General features: G+C 41.4%; 1 protein-coding gene across 9 annotated transcripts in view; it reads left to right on the top strand.

Moving 5' to 3' along the window:
• COL4A4 (collagen type IV alpha 4 chain) overlaps positions 1-27056 on the top strand; it is a 125044-nt gene that overhangs the window by 56880 nt on the left and 41108 nt on the right. For all 9 annotated transcript variants that reach the window (XR_014300448.1, XR_014300449.1, XM_082690159.1 and 6 more), the window contains 16 exons: positions 31-75; positions 426-479; positions 1480-1549; positions 2225-2329; positions 5942-6106; positions 8906-8995; positions 9956-10119; positions 14558-14630; positions 15649-15755; positions 17634-17817; positions 19220-19288; positions 20255-20362; positions 20846-21064; positions 22980-23141; positions 24209-24379; positions 25021-25164. Coding sequence is in view for 7 of the 9 variants with exons in the window: in XM_082690159.1 (XP_082546285.1) it covers positions 31-75; positions 426-479; positions 1480-1549; positions 2225-2329; positions 5942-6106; positions 8906-8995; positions 9956-10119; positions 14558-14630; positions 15649-15755; positions 17634-17817; positions 19220-19288; positions 20255-20362; positions 20846-21064; positions 22980-23141; positions 24209-24379; positions 25021-25164 (1930 nt within the window). In the remaining 2 variants the exon portion in view is untranslated. The remainder of the gene's footprint in view (positions 1-30; positions 76-425; positions 480-1479; positions 1550-2224; positions 2330-5941; positions 6107-8905; positions 8996-9955; positions 10120-14557; positions 14631-15648; positions 15756-17633; positions 17818-19219; positions 19289-20254; positions 20363-20845; positions 21065-22979; positions 23142-24208; positions 24380-25020; positions 25165-27056) is intronic.

The following is a 27056-nucleotide window of genomic DNA, read 5'->3' on the forward strand; positions in this document are numbered from 1 at the left end:
CTGCTTGTGTTGATTTTGTGAATTTATTAGGGTGATCCTGGTTCCCATGGATCTCCAGGTTTTCCGGGATTAAAGGTAAATGTACACAATTGTAGAGATGATAAGTACACTTATTCATATTCATAAATCCAATTCAGTGTTCAGAATTCAGAATTCAATTCTGAATGTTTAAATTCGATTCAGAATTCGTAACTGCAATCCAGGGTATTCAAACGTTGTACTAGGGCATGCAAGTATGCACACACTAATTGGAAAAGGAGACACATTTATTGTACAAATTGCGGGATCTAGCTCTAGATGCAAAAATTAATTCCCACAGCTGTCTGAATCTCAGTGGGCATGTGTCATTCAAATTAAACAAGAATGTGATAATTTGTCACCCACTCAGATTTTATTTTTAAAGGCATGTTCGTGGTTATTTGTAGGGGGAACCAGGAATGTTTGGGGAGCCTGGATCATTTGGATTTCTTGGCCCAAAGGTAAAAAAAAGCAGGTGTATTTGAGTACAGCCTGATCAAATTCTATATCCCTTATGTTAAATAATTTCTTTTATTAAAAAAAATCATTGAAAGAATCATTCACAAATGTAACTTTTGAAAGAGACAAAGTTAATTTTGTTTATATTGTTTCAATGCATGTTGTAATGATTATGTTTTCCCTTTGAGAAAGTGTTCAATCTTTTGAAGGTAAATAAGAACAAATGTTTCAGAAATTCCATGGGGATTACCTGGTATCACAATTAAAATCAGGGAGAGGAGTAGAGAGCTTCTGGCTTTCACTAGTTCATTTTTTTTTTTTTTTCCTTTGTACCTCTGTGACTCCATATCCAGCATTTGCTTGGGACAAGCCATGGTGGCAGTAAGGGGAAACAATTGAGGGGAACAAACATTTGCTGTTAAGATAGGATGTAGATTCAGATTGTAGGTGAATAGACCATTTGTCCTAGATTGTCAAGTTCAACACTAATGCTCATAGGACATCTAAGAAACTTCATGGTTTCAGAGGTATCTAATTTATGGGCACGAAATCTTTTTTTTTTTTTTAAGTTAATTTTTTTTCTTTTGTGAGAGTTTTGCCAGTTGGTCGTTTACTTCTGCATGTAAGTGGGAGGTCAGATGCCTTAGTTATTCCCAGAACTCCATGAACCATTCAATTTTCTGGTCAGCCTGTAATCTTCATTTCTCACATGAATGCACTCTTGGTCCTTCTAATAGTTATGGGCAACATGAGAAAAATATTAGTATTTTTTTAAGATTTTATTTATTTATTTGACAGAGAGAAAGATCACAAGTAGGCAGAGAGGTAAGCAGAGAGAGAGGGGGAAGTAGGTTCCCTTCTTAGCAGAGAACATGATGTGGGGCTCGAACCCAGGACCCTGAGATCATGACCTGAGCTGAAGGCAGAGGCTTAACCCATTGAGTTACCCAGGTGCCCCAATATTATTATTTCTAAGAAAAGTGTATGAATGGTTGATTTCAGGGGGATCCTGGAGACCGCGGGTACCCAGGACCGCCGGGGGTTTTGGTAACCCCACCTCTTCCACTCAAAGGTTTGTATTCAGTTTGGTTCTTCTCTAAATTATTAGGAAATGGGATTTAGGTGGTCCTGACAGAAGAATCTGGCTCAGTATTTCTGTAGTTTGTGTATTTGATATGCTAAATATATTCATTTTAGCAAGAATATATAATTTACAGGTGCAAGTAGATATGTGCATCTGAATCATTTCTATGGGCATATGACTCCCAATGTTATTTTAGGGTGCAGAAATTTTTATTATCTCAACTTTCCAAAAGTATGTTTTCTTTTTTTTAATTGCTAAATCATTTGGTTAAGACCTACTGAGATGCTGCCTCCAAGAAAAAAGTGACTCACATCAGCGAGCAAGACAGTGCGTCTCCAGTTCGTGTGATTGCAGAGCAGGGGCAGTTGGAGAAGGGTTTCTAGTCTGAGATCCTGCATTGTTGTTGTTGTTGTTGTTTAACGTCATAAGAAATCACAAGAACAGTGTCTTAGCTGCACTCAACCAAGCCTCACAAGAAGTAATTGTGCGTGAATTTTAAAAATGTATGTATACAGAGTGCTGTGAAGTGTGTAAACCTGGCGATTCACAGACCTGTACCCCTGGGGATAAAAATACATGTTTATAAAAAAAAATAAAAAATAAAAATTAAAAAAAATGTATGTATACAGTTATTACATTGACATGTGTTGTTGTTTTGGGCAGGCCCTCCAGGGGATCCGGGGCGCCCCGGCCGCTATGGAGAAATGGGGTCTATTGGACCACCTGGTCCCCCCGGCCCCTCCGGTCCACCAGGGGAAGCCTGTGCAGGTAGAACTCTACTGACTCTTCCACGCCAGGTTTCCCACATCCTTACCCTCAACTCTAGCTGATACTGAGATCAACTAGGAGCATCTCGGAAAAAAACGGATGGCTGTCCTAGACCCCAGACCAAGCATGTTGGGCTCTCTGGGACCTGGACCTAGGTGTCTGCTATTACAAAAGATCGCCTTATCTCTAATGGACAGCTGGGCTTAAGAATGCCTGAACTCAAACCAATGAATGGGTTCCTTGGAAGAAAGTCGGACTCCTTGGCTGCACCCCAGCAATATCAATCAGCATCTCGGGTTGGCGGGGAGCGGGTAGTGAGGAATCCCGGAAGATTGTCACAGGCAGATAAGATCTGGAAATGGGTGCCAAGGGTCATAAAACCCTCCTGGAAGGCTCTCCTAGTCAATCTCTGTTTGTTAAAATTGAGTTCCTCTCCTACACGAAAAAAGGAAATACAGATTGTGAATTTAAAAATGTTATTAATTAAAAAATAAAATGTGATTCAGTTTTAGTTAAGAAACCAAAACCAAGACAACAGTCCTTATCTCTCCCCAAAATTTGCACCCCCCCCAAAACAAACAAAACCCAGACACCTTAGCGCTCCTGGTAATAGGCAAGGAAGAGCCTGGAAAAGAATCCTATCGATACAGGACTTTGAACTCCTTCAGGTGCTGTGCTGGTTAATAATCCCCAGTAAGATTAAGAATAGAAGCGTGGAGGATATTTGCATTCTGTAAACTCAGGAGAACGGATTTAACATGTGAGAAGAGAGTCTTGAATAGATGTGATTTTATTCAGTCTGTGTCTGGGTTTATATTTACTGAGAAGGAGTAAGAAGTTTCCTGAGATTCATCTGTTAACTACCAAGATCTTTAACCTTCCCGGACTCTAGCTTCCACTTGGTGGGATCAGATAACCCACTGCAAAGGGGGGGCAAAGCTTTGTGTAGTTGATCTAGAGAGCACACAGCTGGTCAGGAATCATTTGTGCCTGGCCTCAGTTGTCTCCTTTAAGGCTTGTTCGTTAAAAAACAGGGCTCCAGCAGATTGAAATCAAAACCCAGTGGGAGTAAACAACACATATCTCTAGCAGATTGAAAACCAAATATAACACAAAGACTCTTAATTCCACAAGATTTTTAAAAAGAACTAACCCAGTGGCTTTCAAATCTTGACTACAACCCATTATAAAAAGTACATTTTATATTATATTGCATTTACATCACATTGCATATATATGTGCGTGTGTGTATATATATATATATGCGTGTGTGTGTATGTATATATGTATATATATATTCTCATATACATATGATTGAAGCACAAATTTCAAAAGAAAAAAGAAACACAAATTCCACAAAATAATATTTTTTTGTATATGAGGTACTTTGTTTTCTGCCACTTTTTACTTTCAAAAAAAATATTTTAAATGGTGGCTACAACTTCATTGATTTCATGGGTGGTCAGGGCTGCTATATGCCAGACACTGTAACCCATTTTCCCTGTTGGAAGGTGGTTGAGGATTTTCCATGGCACCAAGACAAGATACCAGGTAGCATCCAGGTCCATCCAATGATTGTAGGGGTTTGGACACGAGTCTTAGGAATGACATGAAGACAAGATAGCAGCCAAGTCCACAGGAACACATCTCATTTAAGTCCACATATATGTCTATAGCCTTTATCATACATATCTTGTTTTAGAATCATCTGAAGTATTTATCATGAAGTAAGCAAGGGTTTGGAGTTAGATACCTGCGACTGAATTCCAGCCTTGCCACTTAATGTAGTATACTAAAATAGTTATACATTTACACTATGGACTGAAAACGTTCCAGGTTCTACTACATACAAGCCGTGTGACCTTAGGCATTTACTAAACCTCTCTGTGCCTCAGTCTTCTCATCTTCAGGGTGCAGTTCTCATTAGGGTTGAAAGAAGTAATATGTATACAGTAATATGTATACAGAAAGCAGTAATATGTACACAGTTCTTGGAATATCATTAGCTATGTTAGTTATTATCATTACTCCTGTTTGGCCCAAATGTTTGTGCCTTATCTATAAAGTATAAACATTGCAAGATTGAGGAGTAAGGATAATGTAATCCTTATATGTTATCCATAAATATCCTATATATGTAAATGTTATCCATATATATCCTATATATGTAAAGCCCTAGGACCTATGCACATAATGAATGTTATTAATTTAGGTAGTATGCTACTTACTGATTACTGACAGGGTTTCAGTTGTCTATTGCTGAAAAACAAATTTCCCAAAACCTAGTGGCTTAAAACAATAATCAACATATCACCCCTCACTCTGTGGTTCAAGAGCTAAGCTGAGCAATTGTAGATAGGGATGTTCCTATGGTGGCAGCCACGTAATGGCGGGAACTGAAAAGTGGGGACTGGCTGGGCATCTCTGTCCTCTATCTTTCATGTAGTCTCTTGGCCTCTCTGTCTTGCTCTGTACTTATTCATGCTTCTTTATAGCATGGTGGCTTCAGAGCAGTGATATTGCTTCTATGGTGGCTCAGGACTCCAATCCCACACATTTTGGCTCAAAAGGCAGAAGCTGAGTCATCTTTAATGACCTAGCCTTGATCTTATATTATATATAGTGTCATATATATATATGTATACATACATATATATACATACACATACATACATATATATATATATTTTTTCACTCCTGCTTTACTTCATTAGTCCAAACAGTCATAAAAGCCTGTCACATTCAAGAGGAAGGGGACATGTCACCTCTTGCTGGGAATATCAAGCTTCTACAACATTGTGAGGGAGAAGAGCTACCATGGTGGCCATCTTGGGAAACTATGGTCTTCCACTGAGAGATTCATGCTCAGGAGTGAAGAAGCTGTGAGAAGTGGTCACTCTCATAGGAAGGCTTTGAGCTGTCATTAGCCAAGGCCCCAGCAAGCGGGTCAGATGTTGCAGGAAAGCAGGATTCATCTTTGACTCACTTTGGCCTCTGAACACACTGGACATCTCAGCATTCCTTGGGCATGTGTAATTACCAGATATTACACTAAGCTCCTTATGTGAATTATTGTATTTAATCCTCATAACAAGACTCTGGGGTAGATATAGATGATTAAAGAAGTTCAGTAACTTACTTAAGTACCTGTGGCTGGAGAGAGAAAGTTTGGGTTCAAATCCAGAACCTCTATGCCTCCCTACCAACCTCGGTTGCTATGAAAGTTATGGTATTCCGTGTCTCACATAGATGATATAGGAGTCCATATTTTTACTCACTAAATGTGCTAATATATTCATTCAGATAATTTTTAACCAAATTATCAAAGTCACAAGATACAAAAATAATATTTTTAATTAAATAATATGTCCTTTCCCCCAATAACCCTAAATAATAGGGAAAAAATAAGAAAATCTGATTCCACAAACCTGTTTCCATTTGTATGCTTATTTCAAAGAAGTTGAGGCTGGGATATTAAGTCCATTTTGAAGTACATTTTTTTTCTTTGAAAATATTTACAGCCTAAGGAAGAATGTACTGATTTTCATCTCTTCTAAACACAAGTTTACTCTGGGAGATGTATGTGTTTTTCATTCTCGATTTCTCCTGCAGGCATGATGGGACCCCCTGGGCCAAGAGGGTTTCCTGGTCATCCGGGATTTCCAGGGGCAGCGGGTACCCCTGGGAGAGCTGATTTCAGTCCAGGAAAGCCAGGGAAGCCAGGACCACCGGGGTTGCCCGGAGCCCCAGGGCTGCAGGGCCTTCCGGGATCAGACGGTAAAGTGCTCCCCCTTTGCATACATTGGCATTTATGTTGCATGTGATATTTGCAGCTTCATGCAGAAGATGTGACTTTCTAAGTTTTTTCTAAATTTTTCTATTGTTTCTGAGTCAAGTTAGTATTATTATTATTAATAATACAAAAAAAGTAGACTGATGTTGGATATCACATCAGCTATAGGATATGAAAATATTTTTTTGAGAATTTAAGTCTGAATTACGGAATTACATAAGTGAATCCGGTTTTTATTTGTTAAGTGTAGTTTTAATTTTTATCAGAGTTACAGATGGACTTGGCTTGAGAGTCAAACCGTTCTATGAAGCCTGTTATGAAGACCTGCCATCTCGGGCAACCCTTCTCCTATTCCTTCCTTCCCAGGGGAAATTCTTTTCATACAATTAGTGGGATTTTCTGTTATTTGCCTTTCTAGTGACCCTCAATGTACTGTATTGCTATTCCTTAATTTTGCTTTAAAGAGAGAGAGACGTGAGTAGGCAGGGGCGGTAGGGGAGGAGGGTGGGTGCAGAAGTAGAGAGAGAATCATAAGCAGGTCCCACGGCAGCACGGAGCCTGGTGTGGGGCTCAGTCTCATGACCCTGAGATCATGTCCTGAGCCCAAATCAAGAGTCAGTCACTTAACTGACAGAGGCACCCCGATGCCCCACTATTTTTTCATTCATGAGTTTGAGCCTTATCTTTAGACTTCCCTCCATAGAAGGTGAAATTAGCTCTTTTTCAGTCTCTCCCCACTGCACATATGAACATTTTCCACTCCTAAAACCCATTCAATTTAGTTATTATCTTAATTTTGATTAAATATTCATTACTTACACTGAGTGGCTACATAAAATCTATTCACTAGTTCAGCCATATAAAAATACACATTATTACTTTGTGCAAAACATTTTGCTAATGTCTTGTTTTCTTTGTGTGTTTGCTTGGTTTTCAATATAACTTACTGCTAATTCAACCCCAATCTGTCTAGAATTGTATAAATTGTATAACTTTCCCTTCTAACTCATTAAATATTTTATCAGTATTATCTCTGAATAAACCTCTCCTGGAGCTTTTTCAGATTAGGTCAGGTTGCAGTTTTTTTTAAAAAATATTGACTTATTTATTTGAGAGAGAGAGAGAGCACAACTGAGCTGGGGCAGAGGGAGAGGGAGACACACAGACCACCTGCTGAGGAGGGACCCCCCCCTGCCCCCCAATTCTTAAAAGCTCTGAAGCTCTGCTCTAAAAGCTTATAGAAATTTTTCTTTCTTCTTTTTTTCTTAATGACCTTACATTTCACAATGACTTGCCTCTGTGTGGGCACATGTGCATTCATTGGTAGGCACTCAGTGGGTAGGCTCAAGCCAACACAAGTCCTCCATTTTTAGGTAAATTTCTTGAAGTGTTTCTCTGAGGATACTGTCTCCCTACCAAACACCCTCTGCCATTTTCTCTTTCTTGACTCTATATATTTGCCTGTTAGAGAATCTACCCTACAGGACTCTTTCCTCTCGTCTTTATTCTTCTTCACCTTTGTTTTTTTTCTGTAGCAATTTATGGTAGACTTCCCCAACTCCATCTTACAACTCTGCTCCAGGATTTTTTGATTTCTGCTTTCATAATACTTTTTTTTTTTTACTTCTAAGTGTTTTATTGTTGCTATTGTTTTAATGTTTTTCTCTTGTAGCTGTCTGTTCATGTTCTTGGGATGAAATGCTTTCTTTCATCTGCTTTTTAAATAATCGAGTTTACTTGAAAGCTTTCTTCTTGCTACATTGTCTGTTATCTCCAGTTATGAAGGGTCATAGTTACTGCTATAATTTTTGAGAAGAAGATCTTAGGATTGAACTGTTTCTTTAACCAGTCATTCTGATCGAGGCATCACTGTTGTTCCATTTCAAGGTACTAATTCATGGGGCACCTGGGTGGTTCAGTCAGTTAAACATCCAACTCATGATTTCAGCTCAGGTCATGATCTCAGGGTTGTGAGATCAAGCCCCACACCAGGCTCTGTGCTGAGTGTGAGTCCTGCTGAAGATTCTCTCTCTCCCTTTTTCTCCGCCCCTCCCTCTTCTGCTCCCATGCACAAGCTCTCTTTCTCTCTCTTTCAAAAAACAAACAAAAAAACCCAACCAACCAACCAACCAAACAAACAAAAAACCAATTCCTGAAGTCTGGGAGAGATTTCTCACATATACTGTGCTTTTTGTTGCCTTTCCGCACAGCCTGCTTAGAACTCAACTTTTCAGGGTCTGTTAGGTTCTCTCACACTTTTTTGCTGTTGTTTTATTTCCTTCCCCCCCCCCCTGCAGGCTTACACATTTTTATCATATCCCTGTACTGTTTGCTATTTTACTGGGATTTGGGAAGAATAAGGAATTTATTGTTTGTGTTTCATGTCACCTTTAATCATGTCTCTGGATTTATGCTTTTATGGGCTATGTGTCATGCTTTCTTTAATTTGGTAATTATTCATCATTGGAGGGGGAAAAGATCCTTGCCATACAGTTGTTTTGTTTGTTTGTTTTGTTTTCCATTGCCTTGCTCTTCAACCCACTAAGTTGGGGTTGAGAATAGGAAGGCTTTATCGGTGACTATGGTAGCAGCAACACGCTGGGACATTTATATGGTTGATTGGTATATATATGTTCTTCTGTCAGAGAGAAAGAATCATGGGAAAGGAATGGAAGAAATGTGGGTTTGAGGGGAAGATAGAGAGCAAGAGACACTCCCACTTGTTCTGTAGAAGACATTCACAGAAACTGTGTGATTCTCTTGCCCCCCCTACCCCTATAAAGTTATATATTGTAGTGTTGGGCACCCTGGACCACAAGGAATAAAAGGCAAAATGGGTCCTCCAGGAAGAAGAGGCTCAAAAGGAGAAAAAGGCAAGTATGCATCAAAGGTAGGATTTCCAGAAGACAGCAGTGTGAGGGGGAATGGGGGCATTTATGAAGAGGGCAATGGGACATTTCACTTCAATGTGTTATATGCCTTATTTACCCCTGTGAGCACTCCTCTTCATTAGGAGCTTATGAGCTGATTAAAACTTACCAGAAGTCAAGTCTTTCTGTCTGAGAGTCTAAGGGACACACTTCCCCAGCTGTGAAATTTGCTCCAGAGTGATGACTTTTTTTCATGAAATCCGTTTTATTCCTTTAAAAAGGAGAGATAGGATAGTCTGGATCTTTTATTTCCTTTTCTTCCTGTGGGTCCATATTTCCCAAAATGCCTCTGGCTTCGTGTTTCTTCTCCCCAAAAGTTGTTTCATGTTTTTTGGGTTTTTTTGTTTTTTTGTTTTTTGTTTTTTATCATCTGGGATAGGTGAGTATGAGACCATAAACACAGCTGGGTTCAACTATCCTAAAGGCATTTCTTTTAGACCAAAAGTGCCAATGATTAGGAAATGCATTGTAAATTATCAGTTGTAATACACAATACAGTCAGTAATCCTTCTCACATATTATTTTGTTTATTTGTTTAGAGTTTATGCTCCAACCCATTTTTCTTTTCTGTTTCTTCAGTAGGAACTGAATAAAAGACTTTCACACTTAAAAAAATAAGATCACTTGTTTTTAAAGTTTCTTTAGTAGAATTGAGTATCAACTTTTCCCTTAGAATCTGTCAGGATGGGTTTCTTAAGACTCCAAACACCCTCTCTGTTTAGAAATGACATATCTACCCCCACACAGACCATGCCTAGCCACCCCAGCACAGTGTCCCATACCCCCATGTCACACATTATCAGACCTTCTTGTTCTTATTTTCATTATTGGTTTTATTAAGTAAAAGCTTTTTGGGATTTTATGCAGGAAATATGACAAAGCTGCCTTTTATCCTCTGTCTAGGAGACGCGGGGCTCTGTGCCTGTGAGCCTGGTCCCATGGGCCCACCTGGCCCTCCGGGGCTTCCTGGGAGGCAGGGTAGTAAGGGAGACTTGGGGCTCCCTGGGTGGCTTGGAGAGAAAGGTCACCCAGGCCCTCCTGGTGCAGAAGGACCTCCGGGACCACCAGTGAGTAGCTTTTACCAGTAACAATTTTTCTAGTTGAAAGAGACTAGATAGAGATAAAATTCAACTGTACCTCTTTCTGATGTATAGTGTGATATATATTTTATGTATTGAACCTATACCTATATTAATGATCCCAAAGTGAACTGTATTCATTCATTCATGCATCAAATTAATATTTATCAAGCACCTACTATGTTCCAGGTGCTGTTCTAGGTGCTGGGGATGCAGTAAGGAGCAGAACACAGTTTCTGCCCTCCTGGGGACTCCAGGAGTTGGGTTGAACACGGAGCATGTAACAGATGAGTGCATATGGCCGATGATGATAAAGGCCGTCACCATCTAGTGTGACTTGAGAGCCAGAGCTAGAGGAGATGGAGTCAAGGAAGTGGCTAGAGGTTAGGAGGGGCTGCGGAACATAGGGTTTGGTAGGTAAGTTGGATTTGAGCTTTTAGCTTTTAGCCAGTGGAAAGTTTTAAGAGAGACATAATCTACCATTAGCTTCATATGGTTCACTCTGATAGCTCTGGTAAGAACAGATCACAGGGGACAGGGGATGAAGTAGGCAGATGAGCTGTGTAGTGATTACAGTAATTTGGTAAAATGTGGTGGATTAATATGATGGTGCTGAGTATGATGAGAAATCGTCAGATTCTCAAGATGTTTTGAGGACAGTGCTGATAGGTGGACTTGTAGTCTGGACATGGGATATTAGAAAAAAAGTAAAGGCTGAGGCCCAAATGGGGAGGACAGTGTGAGGCATAGGTGTGGAACGGGGAAGGGAAGAAGCATTATTGGCAACATCTTAAATTTGAGATGCCTGCTAGACGAGGAAAGGTGTTAAGGAGGTATTAAGATGATATTCAAGTAAGGGATTCACATGAGAGGTCCAAGCTTGAGATACAAACATTGGCTTTGTCAGGGTTTACATGATAGTTCGAGTCACAGAGTAGATGGATCTATTTTGAAATCGTTCACATCTGCTGACCAATACAAGTGACTTGACTGGAGGAACAAACTTTCAGCTACTTGGCTCTTCAGAACAAAGTCACTGCCCCATAAGGCACTCCTCTAGAGGCTAGACACAGCCCACCTGTCCTGTCTTTACTGAAGAGCCTTCATGCTGGGATGACCTGGGGGCCTAACCACCAGGCCCAACGTGCTCTTTTCCATTTTCCCCAGGAAACGCCATGAAAATAAGGCTCCAGTCTGAGAGCCTTAAGTGAGGGTGACAATTGTCCCTGTCCCACCCCTGACACCCTTGCAAAGCCCGCTGGTTTAAAGTTGACTCAGCAAGAAGTGAATTCTGTAATGCATGTGTGTTGAATGGACATGGCTGCAGGTGTTAAGTACTCTGCCTTTCATGGCCGGCTTTTAAAATTCAACATTTTCACAGAGTCATTATTTTTACGTTGGTACTTAAGCTTCTTAATGAAGGTTATACTGGCTCTAAAATATTTTTGTGGCTTCCTCTGGAGTTGCTCCTCAGGGCTAACATCCTTGAGTGTGTATGGCTAGTTCATCCAGCATTGCCCTGACTGAGCTCTGTAATTCAGTTGGTCTAGGGTTCACCTCTTTGGACAGCTTCTGTTTCTGACGTCATTTTTCTGTGACTGACTCCATCCATAAGAGTTCTCTGTTTTTAAATTCATCACAGGGTGGTCATTGTGAGGTGGTAGGTCCATAGCGTGGGGCATTATGAAAGGAAAAGTGGTGGCGGGAGAAGAAGGGACAGAAGGAAAGATCCCAGGGAAACCACAGGTAACCATGGGTACTCTCACCTCCCCAGACCTGTTCTCTCTCAGCCGCTGTCCCTTGCCTCAGCAGCCACGGAGGGGTAGTAGAGTAGAAAAAAGAAAAGTAGGTTTAGGTTCTTTGCAATTTTTTCTGTGGTTAGACCGAAGCTTATGTTTATCACTGTAGTCTGAGGATGGGGGTTTCCCACTAAGATGCTGTAGTGCAAAGCATGGGGGCTTAAGGGTACATGGACCCACCTCCACATCCCAACTATGACATTGGTGAGCTCTATAGTCTTACTGAGCTTTAGGGCCTCATTTATAAAATGGATATAATGACACCTGTCTTACAGGTTTATTGTTAAGGATTCAAGTGTATTTTGAGGACTCTAAGGTATACGCACCAGGGAACAAAGAGGGTCACTGCCCCAACGAGCTGCAGAGCAAACCAAAGGTCACAACTGACATGTGCCAAATCTGACCTCCTGGCATGTTGGGTTTATCTTCATGGTGTTTGTTTTTATATTATTAATAAGACTTATTGCTGCCCTTGAGAAACTGGGAGTTCATTAACACAGGGTCAGTGCCTTCCTACAGTTGCCAGGAGCTGAGAGATGGCCATGCCTGTGGGAGCAGGGTAGGGCGCTCATGTCCCCACTGGATCCATCCATCTGCTTCCCGTGGTAGGCACAGTCCCTCCAGGCCTCTGTGGCTGAAGTCCCTAATCTAGACCATGTTTTAAGCAACCAGTACATGCTTGGCAGAGAGCGATTCTTTTGTTGTTGCTGAGATTTTGTGGTTGTATTAACACATGGATTTAGTGATCTCAGATCTTAGAACAGTGACAAGTAGCGCTTGATCCCAAAGCTTCTGGGAAACTTTGGCCCGAAAATCTCTTAAATTCAACATTTGTTTCACTAAGATCTAAGCACATGAAGGCAAGACGGTCTGCTGTTAACTGTTGTGTCCTTGATACTCCAAGTAATGCCTGGCATTTTAGATTCTTGGTAAATAGCTCTTTAGTGAAATCCAGAATGAGTGCGGGCTTTTTTTTTTTTTTTTTCCTAGCTCAACTAAGTCTGTGATCTGGATCTAGTGCTTAAAATTCTATATCTGCAGAGCATTAGAGTAATTGATAGTACATTCTAAGTCTCCAATGTGTTGACTAAGAAACTGCTCATGCTCCAAGGGGACCAATGTCTTATTTATTAAGCATTCCATTGGCATTGTCCTTCTGGAGAGGAACTGGTTCACATGCTCAATGAATGGTTTTACGCGTTGATAGTTTATCCATCAGAAGGACGTTATTGTTATAATATGGACTGAGTACTGTGCCTTATATACTTTGGCCCTGTCCATTTGTTACTTAAAACTTAGCTTATACAGGAAAAGTAAGAAGTAAGCAACATTCAACTCATATTAGCACTTTATAATTTCTAAAGTTCCTTTCCTGTTTAATCTAACCATTTCTATTCAGAAATTTGTTCCACCCACTTTTCTCATGTCTGATAAACATTGTTACACAGGAAGTAGTATTACAGTGAAGATCCTAGGGGTTTCGAATGGGTTTGGACATGTTTTTTCTCTACATTAAATGGCTCCCACACATTTTTGCCATTTGTGTTTTTAAGCCTGTTGCATATAGTTTTGGCTTCTTCTTTATTCTTACTGTTTAATACTGCTGTTATGCTCATCTCTATTGGTACCTTCTTCTCTTAGTAGCCAACTGCTTATAAAGTGCCAGTTGAGAAGGTAATTAAGCCTGTATGAACATGTTGTTAGATTGTATGAGAATAAGAAAAGGCATCTGTGTGAGAGAAGATGGGTTTGCTCAGTCATTTTCACCTCCTTCTAAATTCTTGTCTATGTTTCTTGATTTTCAAGATCACAGGATATTTAACCTTAAGCTCTGTATAGTGTTCCTGCAACTGTATTTACTATGGTGCTTGGCCAATTTTATACTGGTGGTAGGTCTCCAGATTTTTGACATAGATTAATGTTCAATGATAACATAACACTTACAAAACCATGACCCAATAGTCGAGTTTCAGAGCAATGTTGAGGTAAAAAGGTGATTGAGCGCATTGGCCAAAATTAGTTGTTTACTTGCTATATGGAGGAAATATATCAGCTATAATGAAGGTTCTTGTTTTTCCCCCTCTTCCTTATCAATTTCTCTCAATATCACACACTTGTCCCTAAGCCTCTGCCTTCAACTTTAGTGGCAGCTCTTGTGGTTAACCTACTCACCCCCTTCCTCTTCAATCTACATTAAAATGCCCAAGATAGTTAAAAATTTTTGTTATGAATTTTTATTTTGAAATAAGTTTTGTTTTATGACTCAAGAAGTTTGCAACATCATGCAGAGAAAGAAAGTTCCTGTAGACCCTTTATCCAGCTTCCCCATGATAGCATACATAACCTTAGTATATTGCCCAAACCAGGACACTGATATTGATACACATTTCTGTTGAATCTGGTATAGAACTTATCCAGATTCCACAAGTTTTTAAATGCGGGTCAAGAGCCTCAGTTTTGTAAGGTAGGACCCACCTTGGAAGGCAAGAAAGAGAATGACACTGAGAGTATCAAAACAGAATCTAAAACAGTTTATTTAGAAAGAAACAAGAGAGAGATTAGATATACGTGACTATCTTTTGACCCATCAAAATTAAAATGATTTGTTCCTCTTATTTTTCACCAAGGGAAAACATGGTGTTTCAGGACCACCTGGCAGCAAAGGAGAAAAGGGTGATGCGGTTGTATCAAGAGTGAAAGGTGAGCCTAGTCAATCACATAGCTCCCTTCCATTTTATGAATGGAATGGGAACCATCCTTTTGCATTCATTTCTCTTCTGACCACAGATCAATTCTATGACAAGATACAGGGCTGTTGAGATTGTTTAAAAAAATATTCCTTGCCCCTCACATTTCTTGTGATAATGTTGAGCCTCAAATCCCCTATCCTTTATTTGAAAACATTAAAAAAAAAAACATATTTGAGTTCTCATTATTGTGGCTCTGGGTTTGACAAAAGACCACCTTTGACTTGCCTACTGTTTATCCAGTGCATTATAGCATCCTGTACTAATCAAGGCTGCGTTGGTCATGACAGATACCCAGCTTGAAGTTGTTTTAGAGAAAAAAGTAATTTATTGACTCACCTAAACAAAATTTGAAGTATTGGAGGTAGGGCTTGTACTGGGATGGCTGGATCCAGGAGATTTTTCCTACATCTTGCATCTTTCATTGCACCAACCACATTTCTTCCCAAGACTAGTTTCCTAGGCTGTGGGTCTGCTGCCTTTCCAGCCAGAATCTCCAAATTCTCAGAAAAAGAAGTAGAGCCCTACCTTCTCAGCTCCAGTTTGTTAAAAAAACAAAAACAAAAACAAAACCAAAAAACATTTAGGAAAAACTGGGCTAGCCTCAGGGCAGTATACCACCATGGACTGCTCCCCCATTCACCCTTGCCAGGGGATGGGGCACCACGTTCAGTGCTGTGCAAGCAGGGGCAGATGCTCTTGTGGTTGGTGCCTCCACACACAGCCTCCCTGGCAGAATGAAGAAAGGAACGCTTTCCAAGTAAGAAGGTCAGTGGGTTTGGCAACTGTCACTCTCCTCTCTCCCTTTTGCATGGTTGTCCTTATGTGACTTTAGTCAGTCAACTGAGATACTCTAAGTCTCTACCAGCCCACACAGAGGCAAAGTCATTATTTTTATGCTTGTCCTGTGTTTCCTTCTACTTCACCTACTGCTGAGAAGGGTCTGAATGCCTTTTCGCCTTTGTTCCCAGGGCAGAAAGGAGAAAGAGGTCCTGATGGGCTCCCAGGATTTCCAGGACAGCAGGGACAACATGGTGGGGATGGACTTCCTGGACAAAGGGGGGATCCAGGCCCTCCGGTATGTATAATTCTTCTTTGGCTATTGAATTTCATTTTCTTATATGGCCACAAAACGTCTGTTTCCCCCTTCTCAATTTAAAACTATAATGTAGTCAAGTGTCAATGTGCCGTAAATCAGAGTTGCCTTCTGTGACTGTCACAAAAAGTTGATTTTTGTCAAAGGTGTGGTCTGAATCAGATGGTCTAAAGAGCAGATGGTCTGAAATCCCAAGTGGCGGTTTAGTCATGGGAAGACTTCCTGTCCTGTCTTTGGTTTTTGCATCATTCTCGTGATGTGCCTCTGTTTCCGGGGCCCTCGCATCTACAAAGCCCCCAGCCACCGCAGGCCTGTTCAGTAAACTCTGGAGGGTAGAGAATAGAACATAGGTCTTGATAATGACCTTTGGTTCTGTCCCCAAGTGAAGAGCCACATGAGGGGAAGTGGCAAGCAAGAGAGGGTCAACTAGTGCAAATCCCCTGAATTTTGACATATTGGCTGAAGGGAAATCCCACCGACAAATATTTCTGCATTTTTCAAGCACGTTTTGGGTGGAAACCATGTGGAGGTAACAGAGGCCATAAGAAAAGTCTCTGAGACATGATCCAGTGCTTAGGAACTTAAAACATCTTTGGGCGATGTCACAGGAGCCGAGCTAGGTGTTTCATGCGTATCATCAATCTTCTGAAGAGCAATTTGTTTTCAGATTTTACCATCGGAAATGGAGGCTAAAGGTATGTTATTCCAGGTCATCTACCTATCAAGTGAGCTAAACAGGAGTGAAAACCTGAGTCTGTCTTTTGTCAACGCATATGCTATTTCCGCCAGACATGCTGCCTGGCATTGAGAACATCAGGCCGGGACGCCTGGGTGGCTCAGTTGGTTGGGCGGCTGCCTTCAGCTCGGGTCATGATCCCAGCGTCCTGAGATCGAGTCCCACGTTGGGCTCCTTGCTCCGCAGGGAGCCTGCTTCTCCCTCTGACTCTGCCTTCCACTCTGTCTGCCTATGCTCGCTCTCGCTCGCTCTCTCTCTGACAAATAAATAAATAAAATCTTTAAAAAAAAAGAGAGAACATCAGGTCTTCCTTGTAGGTGAAAGTTCTGGAAACTGTTCATTCCATTGGCGTGAATGAGATGAGCTCTGAGGCAGACGTGGTGGCAGCCATGGCTGGAGAGGCTCCTTCTCCATAGGAGCACATTGTGCAGGGACCCCATGGGGAACTTGCCGGTTCCAGGAACCATCATTCAAGGAAGCCCAAACAAGGGTTCCACAAAGATCTTTCAAGTTTTCCAGACCAGATGCAAATTTGGCAGCTGGGGATTGATTTTACCATTAAGCAATGTTGCCTTGTGATATACTGGACATCCTGTTTTTATGGAGTTGCCAGAGGAACAAAACTAGACAGTTAACCAAAGGCCAAATTCTTAAGCAGGAACAGAAAGTGTTTGTAAGTCCTTTGCGTGCAGATGTGAAGGACAGTGGAGTCTATCGCTGTGCCTTCTCCTCAGAATACAGGACCACAATTTCAAACACATAAGATCTTACTTGTTCATTTTATAAGCCTTCGACCTCCCTCTAACTACATGTTTCTCTATCTTCTTGTTTTGATATCAGAGAGTTGTTCCCACATAAAATTTCTCAAACATATTTAACACATAACACACACATGGCTTTCTGTAATTGAGGCTTAATACCCCCCCCATAGCCTATAAGTGTTTGTAAATATTTATGTTATCTCTGAACAAGAGTCTGAGTTAATCATTTAAAATTACAATTGCTATTGAGTCTCCTGGAATTGTGAGGTTTTTTCTATGTGTTTCTGTAGCTTATGACAATGACTGCTTTGAACGCATGGACTAGCAAAGTTGTTAACTGACTCATGATGCAAACATTCCCAGGGGGATCATGAAGACGCACTCCCAGGTGATAAAGGGTTTCCTGGACCCCCAGGTCCCCCGGGCAGAGCAGGACCTAGAGGACAACCAGGTCTGGGATTTCCTGGCCCACCAGGAGAGAGAGGGCCACCAGGAGCTCCAGGCCGCCCCGGTGAGAGGGGCCTCGAAGGCTTGAAGGGTCAGAAAGGTAATTTTGAATGTTACGTGTTACAGAATGGCAAGGGAAATAGTGGAAGCTAAAGTGATCCTCTCTTCTAGGAAAAGTCATTATAGCTATGGCTAGAACCACTACATAATATCCCTTCTAGCTGCTGTTCAAACTTTGAATGTTGTCTAACAAAAGCATTACAGCACAATCAATAGTTAAAACAAATTCTTAAAATACTAAAATGTCTTTGTTGCTGTATTTGTCTGACATACCAAAATTGCCTTTCACTCATTTCTCAATACCAACTCATGCAATTGGTATTAAATTTACATACATATTCAAAATATCTATTTGTTTACTCTCTCTTGAGACAGCGCAGGGTATATTAATAAAATACCACTAGTGTTTCATTTTAAAAATGCATCATTGTCCTGGAAAACCCATGTGTAAGCATTCTAGGAAGGAAAAAAAAAAGAATGGATTTCAAATATATTTGACAGTTATCTGAATTTAAAACAGTAAAGTGACTTGCGGTATTAGAACTGAAAACTTTTGAAAAGTCTGGAGAAAGGTTTATTTAAGATTTTTTTTTCCTCTGTAATATGTACATATGCCTCAGGCTACACTATTAATTGTGAAGTGTTAGAATGAGATGGTATCATTGGTTCTCGCTTTGACGACATAGGCAATAATTTGGTCCTCAATAAGGCTTAAGATTATGGTTCTGGATCCTTCAAAATCTAACATTAATTTTATTCAGTTGATACATTTCTGATTTGAGGGCATATGGAGCAGTACATTGTCATGCATTCATTCCATTATAAAAGAGAAACATTCCATTTCAAAGGGAGAGGGAACCGAGAGGCACACGCTTAGGCATCTTCCTGTCTTCGCCAGCGAAAGTGGGGGGATGGGAGTGACCACCGTGCAGAGTCATTAACAAAACCAAGAGACGATACATGTGAAGGCCCAGGTCCATGGCAGGCCCTCAGGAAATGTCAGCTGGCATTAGTATCTCACCGAGGGTGCTCATTTACCCAGGCCTCCCTCACCCGAACCACACTCCAGTCCTCCGAGCTCACTGTTCAGTGTCGCTCCTACATCATCATTTCTCGGGTCTTCCGATTCCATCGTCTTGGGTGTCATTGGGCCCGTCAAGACATATCGTTTTTGGGTTATTAAAACTGATACTTCTTGGGATTTTCCTTATTCCCTTTACATTCATACTGTCTGACAGCTGAAGCTCAGATTTCAGGACCTGCCTTTCAGAAATTCAAAATAACAGTAGTTCAGATGCTCTAAGGATACTTGGAAGTCTTCTTTTCCCTTGCAATCCACATATACTCTATGAAGAATTATCCTGATTGAGTTATCATTGAGATTCACTTTACATGAGGCTGTCAGTTGCGTGAATGCCATTTTGTTTGTTTTTTCATTCCAGGCGATACAATTTCTTGTAACATCACCTACCCTGGGAGGCCGGGACCCCCAGGAATTGATGGACCTCCAGGTAGGATCAATGAGAAATGGCGGTTTTACACATTCCCCGGGGTAAAGGAACTGGTGAGATAGATGAACCCATAGTTAACCATCTGGTGACTAGTGAGAAGAGTTCTAAAATAATCATCAGGTTTTGAGGAACTATGGGAAAACAGCATCTGTGGTAAGACACACTAGGGCTCAAGTCTACTGGTTTGGGCATACTCTAGGTGGGGTATTTTGTTTTATTTTTTTAATTTCTAGGCAACAAAATTTACCTCGATTTGATCACATTTCAGTAGAAATATCTGCCCATTGAGTATTTTAAAACTGTACCTTCTTTCTTTTCCTGTGCTCCAGGAGGAAAACTGATAATGTACTTAGTGATTGTAAGTTTTATCCTGTTCTGCTTTGCCAACCTCAAGGGATGTGAACACACAGATTTTAAGTTGCCAGTTGTACCTCCTTTAAAGTTATTTTAGCTGAGAGAACTTCCAGTTAAAAATCAAAGAATGTTTGAAAAAAAAAATCTCAATTCCTTTTGCAGGTGCTTTTTGCCTATGCTTCCTTGGAGGGCAATATAGTAAGGTGTAGGAAAGTAGATTTTGGCCTGTACCCTGATGGTTTCTTGGTAGACTACATGCTGCCATCTCTTTCCTCCTACAAGGAGGGGCTGTGCTCGAATATTTCTGTTGAGACAGCATGGGAAGACACCAAAAGATTCATCGGAGTGGTGGTACACGTCTCAAAGGCTTTTAGGGAGAATCCTTTACAGTATGGCTTTGGAGAAAACACATTAACAAAAGTACTCTCTTTGAAACACTTGTTTGAAGCATATGATTCCTAAGATGATTATGTAAACCAGGCGAGGTGACATCTACTTATATGAAGTAGAAATACTCTGAACAAGACAACACAGATTCTTTTTAGATCACCTGATTTTCATTCTCATTTGATTTGCATTTTATTGAGCCTGTGTTTTGTTGTTATTATTTAGGACCAAAGGGATTTCCAGGTCTCCGGGGCACTCCGGGGTTGAGGTGTTTCGATGGGCAAAAAGGTCGGCGTGGCAAGCCAGGACTATCAGAAATACCGGGTCCACCTGGTGAATAAGCATTTTTCATTTAAGAATGTGTCTGTACTTCTGAAACTCATTGACTATAGTAAGCAGACAGCTCAGGAATCCCTACATAATGGGGGATTTTTTTTTTTTTGAAACATTAAGCTCTTAGCTATGTGTTAATAACTTTCAGATTCTGCTAACTTTGTAAATTTTCAGGGCTCCTTCCACCTGAAATGTGAGTTCCAGGCTCTCGGTGGTCTACTATTTGGTAGAAACTGCTCAGTCCAGACAGATTGCCAGTGAGTGAAAACAATGAGAGAAACATCATTGGCTTCTAAGAAATACAAAATCACAATGTATTTTCCTGCAAAAGATGGCAAAGCAACGTTGCTGATTAAGTTACTCTTAATTTAGTTAATGCTCCCGTATTTTTAAAAAATACATTTTTGTCAAAGTAGTAGTCTTCCATTTGTATTAGTTCTATATTTGTACATCCAACAATTTAAACAATTTTTTTTTCGATAGGTTTTCGTGGTGACATGGGCGATCCGGGTTTTGGAGGTGAAAAGGGGTCCTCCCTTCTTGGGCCCCCAGGCTTCCCTGGTTCTCGTGGAGCAAGTGGTCAGAAAGGAGTCATGGGAGAAACTGCCTATGGCCTACCAGGTGCTCCAGGAAAGAGAGGTCTTTCAGGAGTGCCAGGGTCAAAAGGTCACAGAGGTGGTCCAGGACACCCAGGCTTTGAAGGTATGAGGGCTGTGCTGTCCCTGTGGTCCATAAAGCTGGCTCAGCTCTGGAACAGGTCACCGAAGACTATTTAGACTATGTAGCCTTAGAAATCTAGAATGCAGAATTTCCCCCTAAGCATCTTCATCATAAATGAGCACTGGCCACATTTCAAGGAACCTGTATCTGTAGCATCGCCTTTGCATTTTATGGGTGGTTTTCAAATTCGGGGCAGCTCACTGTGGCTCATCCATTCAGTTTGATTCAGCCGCTGCTGGACGTCTGCCTGCTTCAGACTCAGGAGAACACGTGAGCCCTGTAAACGCCCAAGGAACAGGCACTGGGTCACCTGCCTGCTGCCAAGGCCAGGTTGAAGGAGGACAGGCTAAAAGAAGAAGGGGAGCCCAGAGGGCAGAGCCGCGTGCAGTGGTGTTTAAGGAAGCTGGGTGTGGTGTGGGCTGGGCCTGGCAGGCACACTGTGTTATTTGGACAGGTGACAGGGTGGGAGGGGCTTTCATTCCAGCAGGGGTAGTGGGCAAGGAAGGTGGGAAAATGGTCCTGGCACTGACCATTACATCTATTTCCAAAATCACTAAGGATTTCTTCAGACCCTCAGTAGAAGTCTTTAATGTATTTAATAGTAACAGTAACTCTGGGTCACGGTCCTTAAAATCATCATCTTTGGGGCCCTAGTCTCAGGAATTTTGATTCCTTACATTAGAATTGCATGGGTCCCAGCAGTCCAGACCCTTAGGTTGTGGTGACCAAGAGTGGACTCCAGACCAGACTTTGTTACAGACACTCTTCTGGTTCTTTTCTACTAGTGAGCCAGTATTTACTAGGTATCGACAATAGTATCATACATCATTGTATCCACAATAGTTACAGATACTCTTCTGGTTCTTTTCTACCAATGGGCGAGCCAGTATTTACTAGGTATCCACAATAGTATCATACAACAGGGAAAGGAGGGCAGGGGACTAAGTCCCCTTCTCTGGCACCAAGAGACTTACTCTGTAGTTGATAAGTCAAAATGTTCATATACAAAACCCTAATTAGTCAGAAAGTAGCAGGAGAATACATTCTGCGTCAGTGAAAATAATTTTGACTTAATAATCCTACTCTCTCACTTGTGACAATGTATCTAAGGGAAGTGCTCAGCAGAAGATAAAGGTTACTATGAAAATACCCTTGTATCATCCACAAAAGATGAACAAATGGGAACAATAGAGTTAAGTAATACACACATGCACACACTCAGCGAAATACCATTCAGCTATTTTCAACTAAAATTATATTTATAAAGATTATAACAAAATGAAAACATTTGCAGATTAATATGCAATGTGAAATAATCCAACAATGATATACTGTGATTATACTTTAAAAATATAAATGCATGAATAGAAGTATAATGAAAACAAGGAAAATAATAGATTTTTAGGGTAGGGCATGGGATGGATGATAGGGGAATTGTGTTGTTGTTGTTGTTGTTGTTGTTGCTTTTCTGGAAATGACACTGCCTTTCCAATAAATAGAAATTTAAGAGTTCAAGTGATGAAATGGCTTACAAAAAAACGCATCCATAAACTGTGAACTGGGTGTGTAAGTACTGTGGAGATTTGGTATAAAGCCTGCCACAATGTGAGAGGTTAATTAAAATCAAGAAGAACCTCGCGGTGTTTAATTTGCCCAAGCAACTTCTTCGTTGTCTGTGTAACCGTATCAAGTAACTCTCCTAGTAATGCATGGTTTTCCCATTCATTTGGAACTCACGACCATCCGGGATAAGAAAATCCTTCGAGATGCTCTACTCATTTGAGCCCTGAGCTGGATGGAAAGGCTTGTTTCTGGTATTGCAAGCGTGCACCTGCTATGGCCGGCTGACTCCCTAGTTTGATGCCATGAGTGTCAAGAATACCTTGTATCATTTCAGGGGCAGCTGGCAGGCCAGGATTCCCAGGTCTTAAAGGCCCCAGAGGCAGAGAGGGAAGTGCTGGGTTTCCAGGAATCCCAGGTCTACCTGCTCGTTCCTGCAAAGGAGGTGCCCCAGGGTTACCAGGGCAGCCGGGACTCCGAGGGGCTCCAGGCCATCCAGGTGAGTGAGAGCCTGTGCCATGCCTACCCGTGAAGAGCCTGGGACTTGACTCTGCTTACAGAGGAATAAACTCACCTGCTACTCCTTTACGTACCAGTGGAACCAAGAGTCCTGGGGCAGAGACAAGGACTTTACTGTTCATAGGACAGCAAGGGGCATGCACTTCCCGGTGGTTTGGGTCATTTCCCCTTGTCGCCCTAGTCTGATGGGGACACAGAAGTGGGGTTCGACGGATGTTGCATTGCACACGCAGCAGGTTGCAGGATCTGAGAGGAGCCCCGAGCCTGGGGAGCTGCTGCTTTATAGCCGCAGGCAGCACAGCCTGCTCTTTATGCTGGGATAGGTGCTGTATCACCTGCCAAGGCTGTGGGTGGCAAACACAACCTTGAGAACTAGCCCAGGTAAAGAGTGGCCAGGACCTTGTATTTTGGGGGCACCCAGCAAGACGTGTAGGGTCTTGAGAAACCCAAGAAGAAGTACATCTCAACCCAAGGCACTAGAGGGCTGTTTCCAATGTGATCTTCATTTCGCCATTTGGTTTGTCTCCTGTTATTTATATCCTGTTGCATTTATTCAAAAATGGCAGGAAAATGGATCAAAATGGGGTTGAGGCAAACCCCGCCTCTACAGCCTTATTTCCAGCACCAGTAAAAACCAGATGATGTTGCTGTGATTTCTGCAGTCCTCTCCAGTGAACAGCCTGACCAAGTTCACTTGGCCAGAGCTGCAGGGAACACCTGGAAAGTTTTCTTCTACTGGTTTCAAGAGTAAATACAAATACTATTTTTGTTCTTCACCCTTCCCGTTTTCCATTTTTTAAAATGCTCTTTATAGTATTTGTGTATCTCTACTGGGAAATATTTATTCAAGTAATCTGCCTTTCTTCTTACAGCAGCCAGGAAAATAGGTTCGGAGACTGACAGAGCGTTGCCACTGTGGTTTTAGCTGATAAACATTGTTTCTTAGGCAGGGATACACAATTTAAGCTATCAGTGATTTTTTTTTCCTGCCCATGTGTGAAGCCGGTGTTCAGTCTCACACATTTTTGTCCTTGTGGTTTGTCCCAGGTGCCCCAGGTTGGAAAGGACAGCGAGGGGACATGGGGCCTCCTGGTCCAGCTGGAATGAAGGGCCTCCCTGGAGTCCCGGGATGGCCAGGGGCAGACGGTCCCCTGGGGCCCCCAGGCATCCCAGGCCCCTCAGGGGATGACGGACTGCCTGGTCTTCCAGGCCCAAAGGGTAGGTAGCACTTTTCCATTACTTACCCCTGTTTTATAAACTTGAAATCCACTGCCAGGTGAAGACTATTACATATGATCATACTATTAAATTTACTGTTCTAACAGCCTGATTTTGTCCTACCTTTAGTGACCGCTCCCTTCATCTTATCCCCTATATTGTTATTTCCCGTGGCACAATGTTTTGGTATAGGTAAAATGGGAAAATGTTGGGGGGTTTTAAACCCACAGAACCCACAAATACTTCTGCTCAACACACTGGGTAGAGCTGATCAGGTGTTGGGTCAGGGCTAATGTACTTCCACGTTGGATGAGTCCCCATCCTCCAGCCCCATATCCCTGGCTCCTGACCTCTTCAAGCATGATGAGATCAGGACTCAGAAACACAAAGGCTCCCACTGCAGCCCTATGGGGTGGAAAGCTGAGTCTGCAAGCACAGCAGTTACACGAGGTGGGCCTGGTAGATGTTGTTTACCTTTAGTACAAACAGGGCCATGGGAGGGGGCAAGGAACACAGATCTAGGGAGCGTACAAGCTTTAAAAATGTCTTTCCTGGAGATAAAAATATATTATATGTTTATAAAAAAATAAAAAATTAAAAAAAAAAGGTCTTTCTATAAATTCATGCTGTCGTTTCATCAGGATCCCAGGGGCTGCCTGGCTTCCCTGGTTTTCCGGGGGAAAGAGGAAAGCCTGGCCCCGACGGACGTGCTGGCAGTAAGGGGGACCCAGGAGAGGACGGTCAGCCCGGCTTCCCTGGAGACCGGGGGGTGAAAGGTGCCAAAGGTAAATGCACTTGACAGCACGGCGATGCTACATCTTGGTTTGGTATTTGATCAGAACCTATATAGATGGTCTTTGAAAAGTACGTGGAACTGTCCTGCAGCTTGGATTCCTCTTCCTTTGGGATTTCTGGTGTTTTAGAATTTTAAACCAAATTCATTTTCCTTACCTCTCAGTCCTGCTGCATATAACTGATAAATGAATTGCTCTATTAGTAGAAAAAAAATATCAAGTGCTTTGATATATGGCTATTGGCTTTAAAAGAACCTTCTCACTGGTTAGGAAGGAAGCAGGAAAAGGCCCCAAACTCTGTTTCAATCTTTTTTTTTCTTTCTTTTTTTAAATATTGCTTTTTGTAAAAAGCCTAGATGATAAATATTACAGGGCCTGTGGTCCCTGTTGAAATCACTCAGCTCAGCTTTTATAGTATGAAATCAGCCAGAGACAGCACGGAAACATGCTAACATAACTTGTGTTCCGATCGAATTTTCCTTATGGATACTGACATTTGAATTTCAATTAATCTTCTCATGTCACAAAATATTGTTCCCATTTTGAGTTTTATCCCCTGAATGTAAAAGTGTAAAAACCATAGCTCACGGATTATAGATAAACTGGCCACAGGGGGATTTGGCTCTCAGGTGGTAATTTGCCGACCTCTGAACTAGAGTAAATCCACTCTCATCTGAGCCATGAGCTATACTTCCCCACCTGTACTTAAAGAAAGAGTTTTGGGGGCACCTGGGTGGCTCAGTTGGTTGAGCATCCGACTCTTGATTTTGGCTCAGGTCATGATCTCAGGGTGGTGAGACTGAGCCCCATGTTGGGCTCCACACTCAGTGGGAGCCCACTCTGCCTGCCCACCTGCTCATGCTCTCTCTCTCTCTCTCTCTCTCTAAAATAACTAATAAATACATCTTTTTAAAAAATAAAGTTTTCAAATAAATAAAATCCTAAAAAACAGTTTTCATTACTATTAAAAAATAAACATTTCAAGACCACTGGTGTAAATGTTCTGTGTCCATCCCTGTTACATATTTACTTCTAGCACTTAGCCGGGAGGCCGCAGTGAGTGAAGGTAACATCTCATTTCCAGTGTAGAGAACGCACGCTTGACAACTTGAGAGAGAAGTGTTTTGTCCTTAAAGCACTCTGGGTAAATAACCCCTCCTGGGTTATACCCTCCTGGGTAAATAACCTTCTATTAAATTACTTTTACTTCTTGGTGAATTGATTCTACTCTTATTTTTGTTTTACTAGCCTATCTGTTTGGTTTTTTTTTTTTTTTTTTAATAAAGAATCAAGGAATCAGAATCGCTCTTAGCTAGCTTAGATTAAGTGATGTTTGCTATGCTATTATGGTTTCCAAAATAAAACAGATATAAAAAAAACTGATAGTACATAATATGTTAACTAACTGGAATTTAAATGAAAACTTAAAAAAAAAAATGCTCTGATTGGTGTTTGCTCCCGTGGTATAAATACCCACCGTGGCTGCTTTAAAGCTGTGAGCTGTTTAACAACTGGCTAACAAAATTCTCCACTTGTTAGTGATTGGCTCTCACCACACTGGTATGAGCCCATTTGAGGACACTTCTACAACTGGACAGTATTTACAAAAATTGGGTAGAAATACTGTGTATTCTTCCTACCTTTCAGAATTCTCTAGGTGAAGAAGCAGTTGAAATAAGTTATCTTTTAATTAATAAGGAAAATAATAGAGGGTGGCTAGGAAGGGAAGGACAGGGAACTGGAAAATATGAGATGGGTGGCTCACGTTTTATAGGATGAAAAGACATATTTTAGATCTGGAACCTTTCAACCCTATCTGCTTTCACCTAAGACTCCGAGATCCATTTGGCTGAATTTAGCAAGCATTCACTGATCATTCTCTA

This window comes from Mustela nivalis, assembly GCF_964662115.1.
Source record: "Mustela nivalis genome assembly, chromosome: 11".
NCBI classification, from domain to species: domain Eukaryota; kingdom Metazoa; phylum Chordata; class Mammalia; order Carnivora; family Mustelidae; genus Mustela; species Mustela nivalis.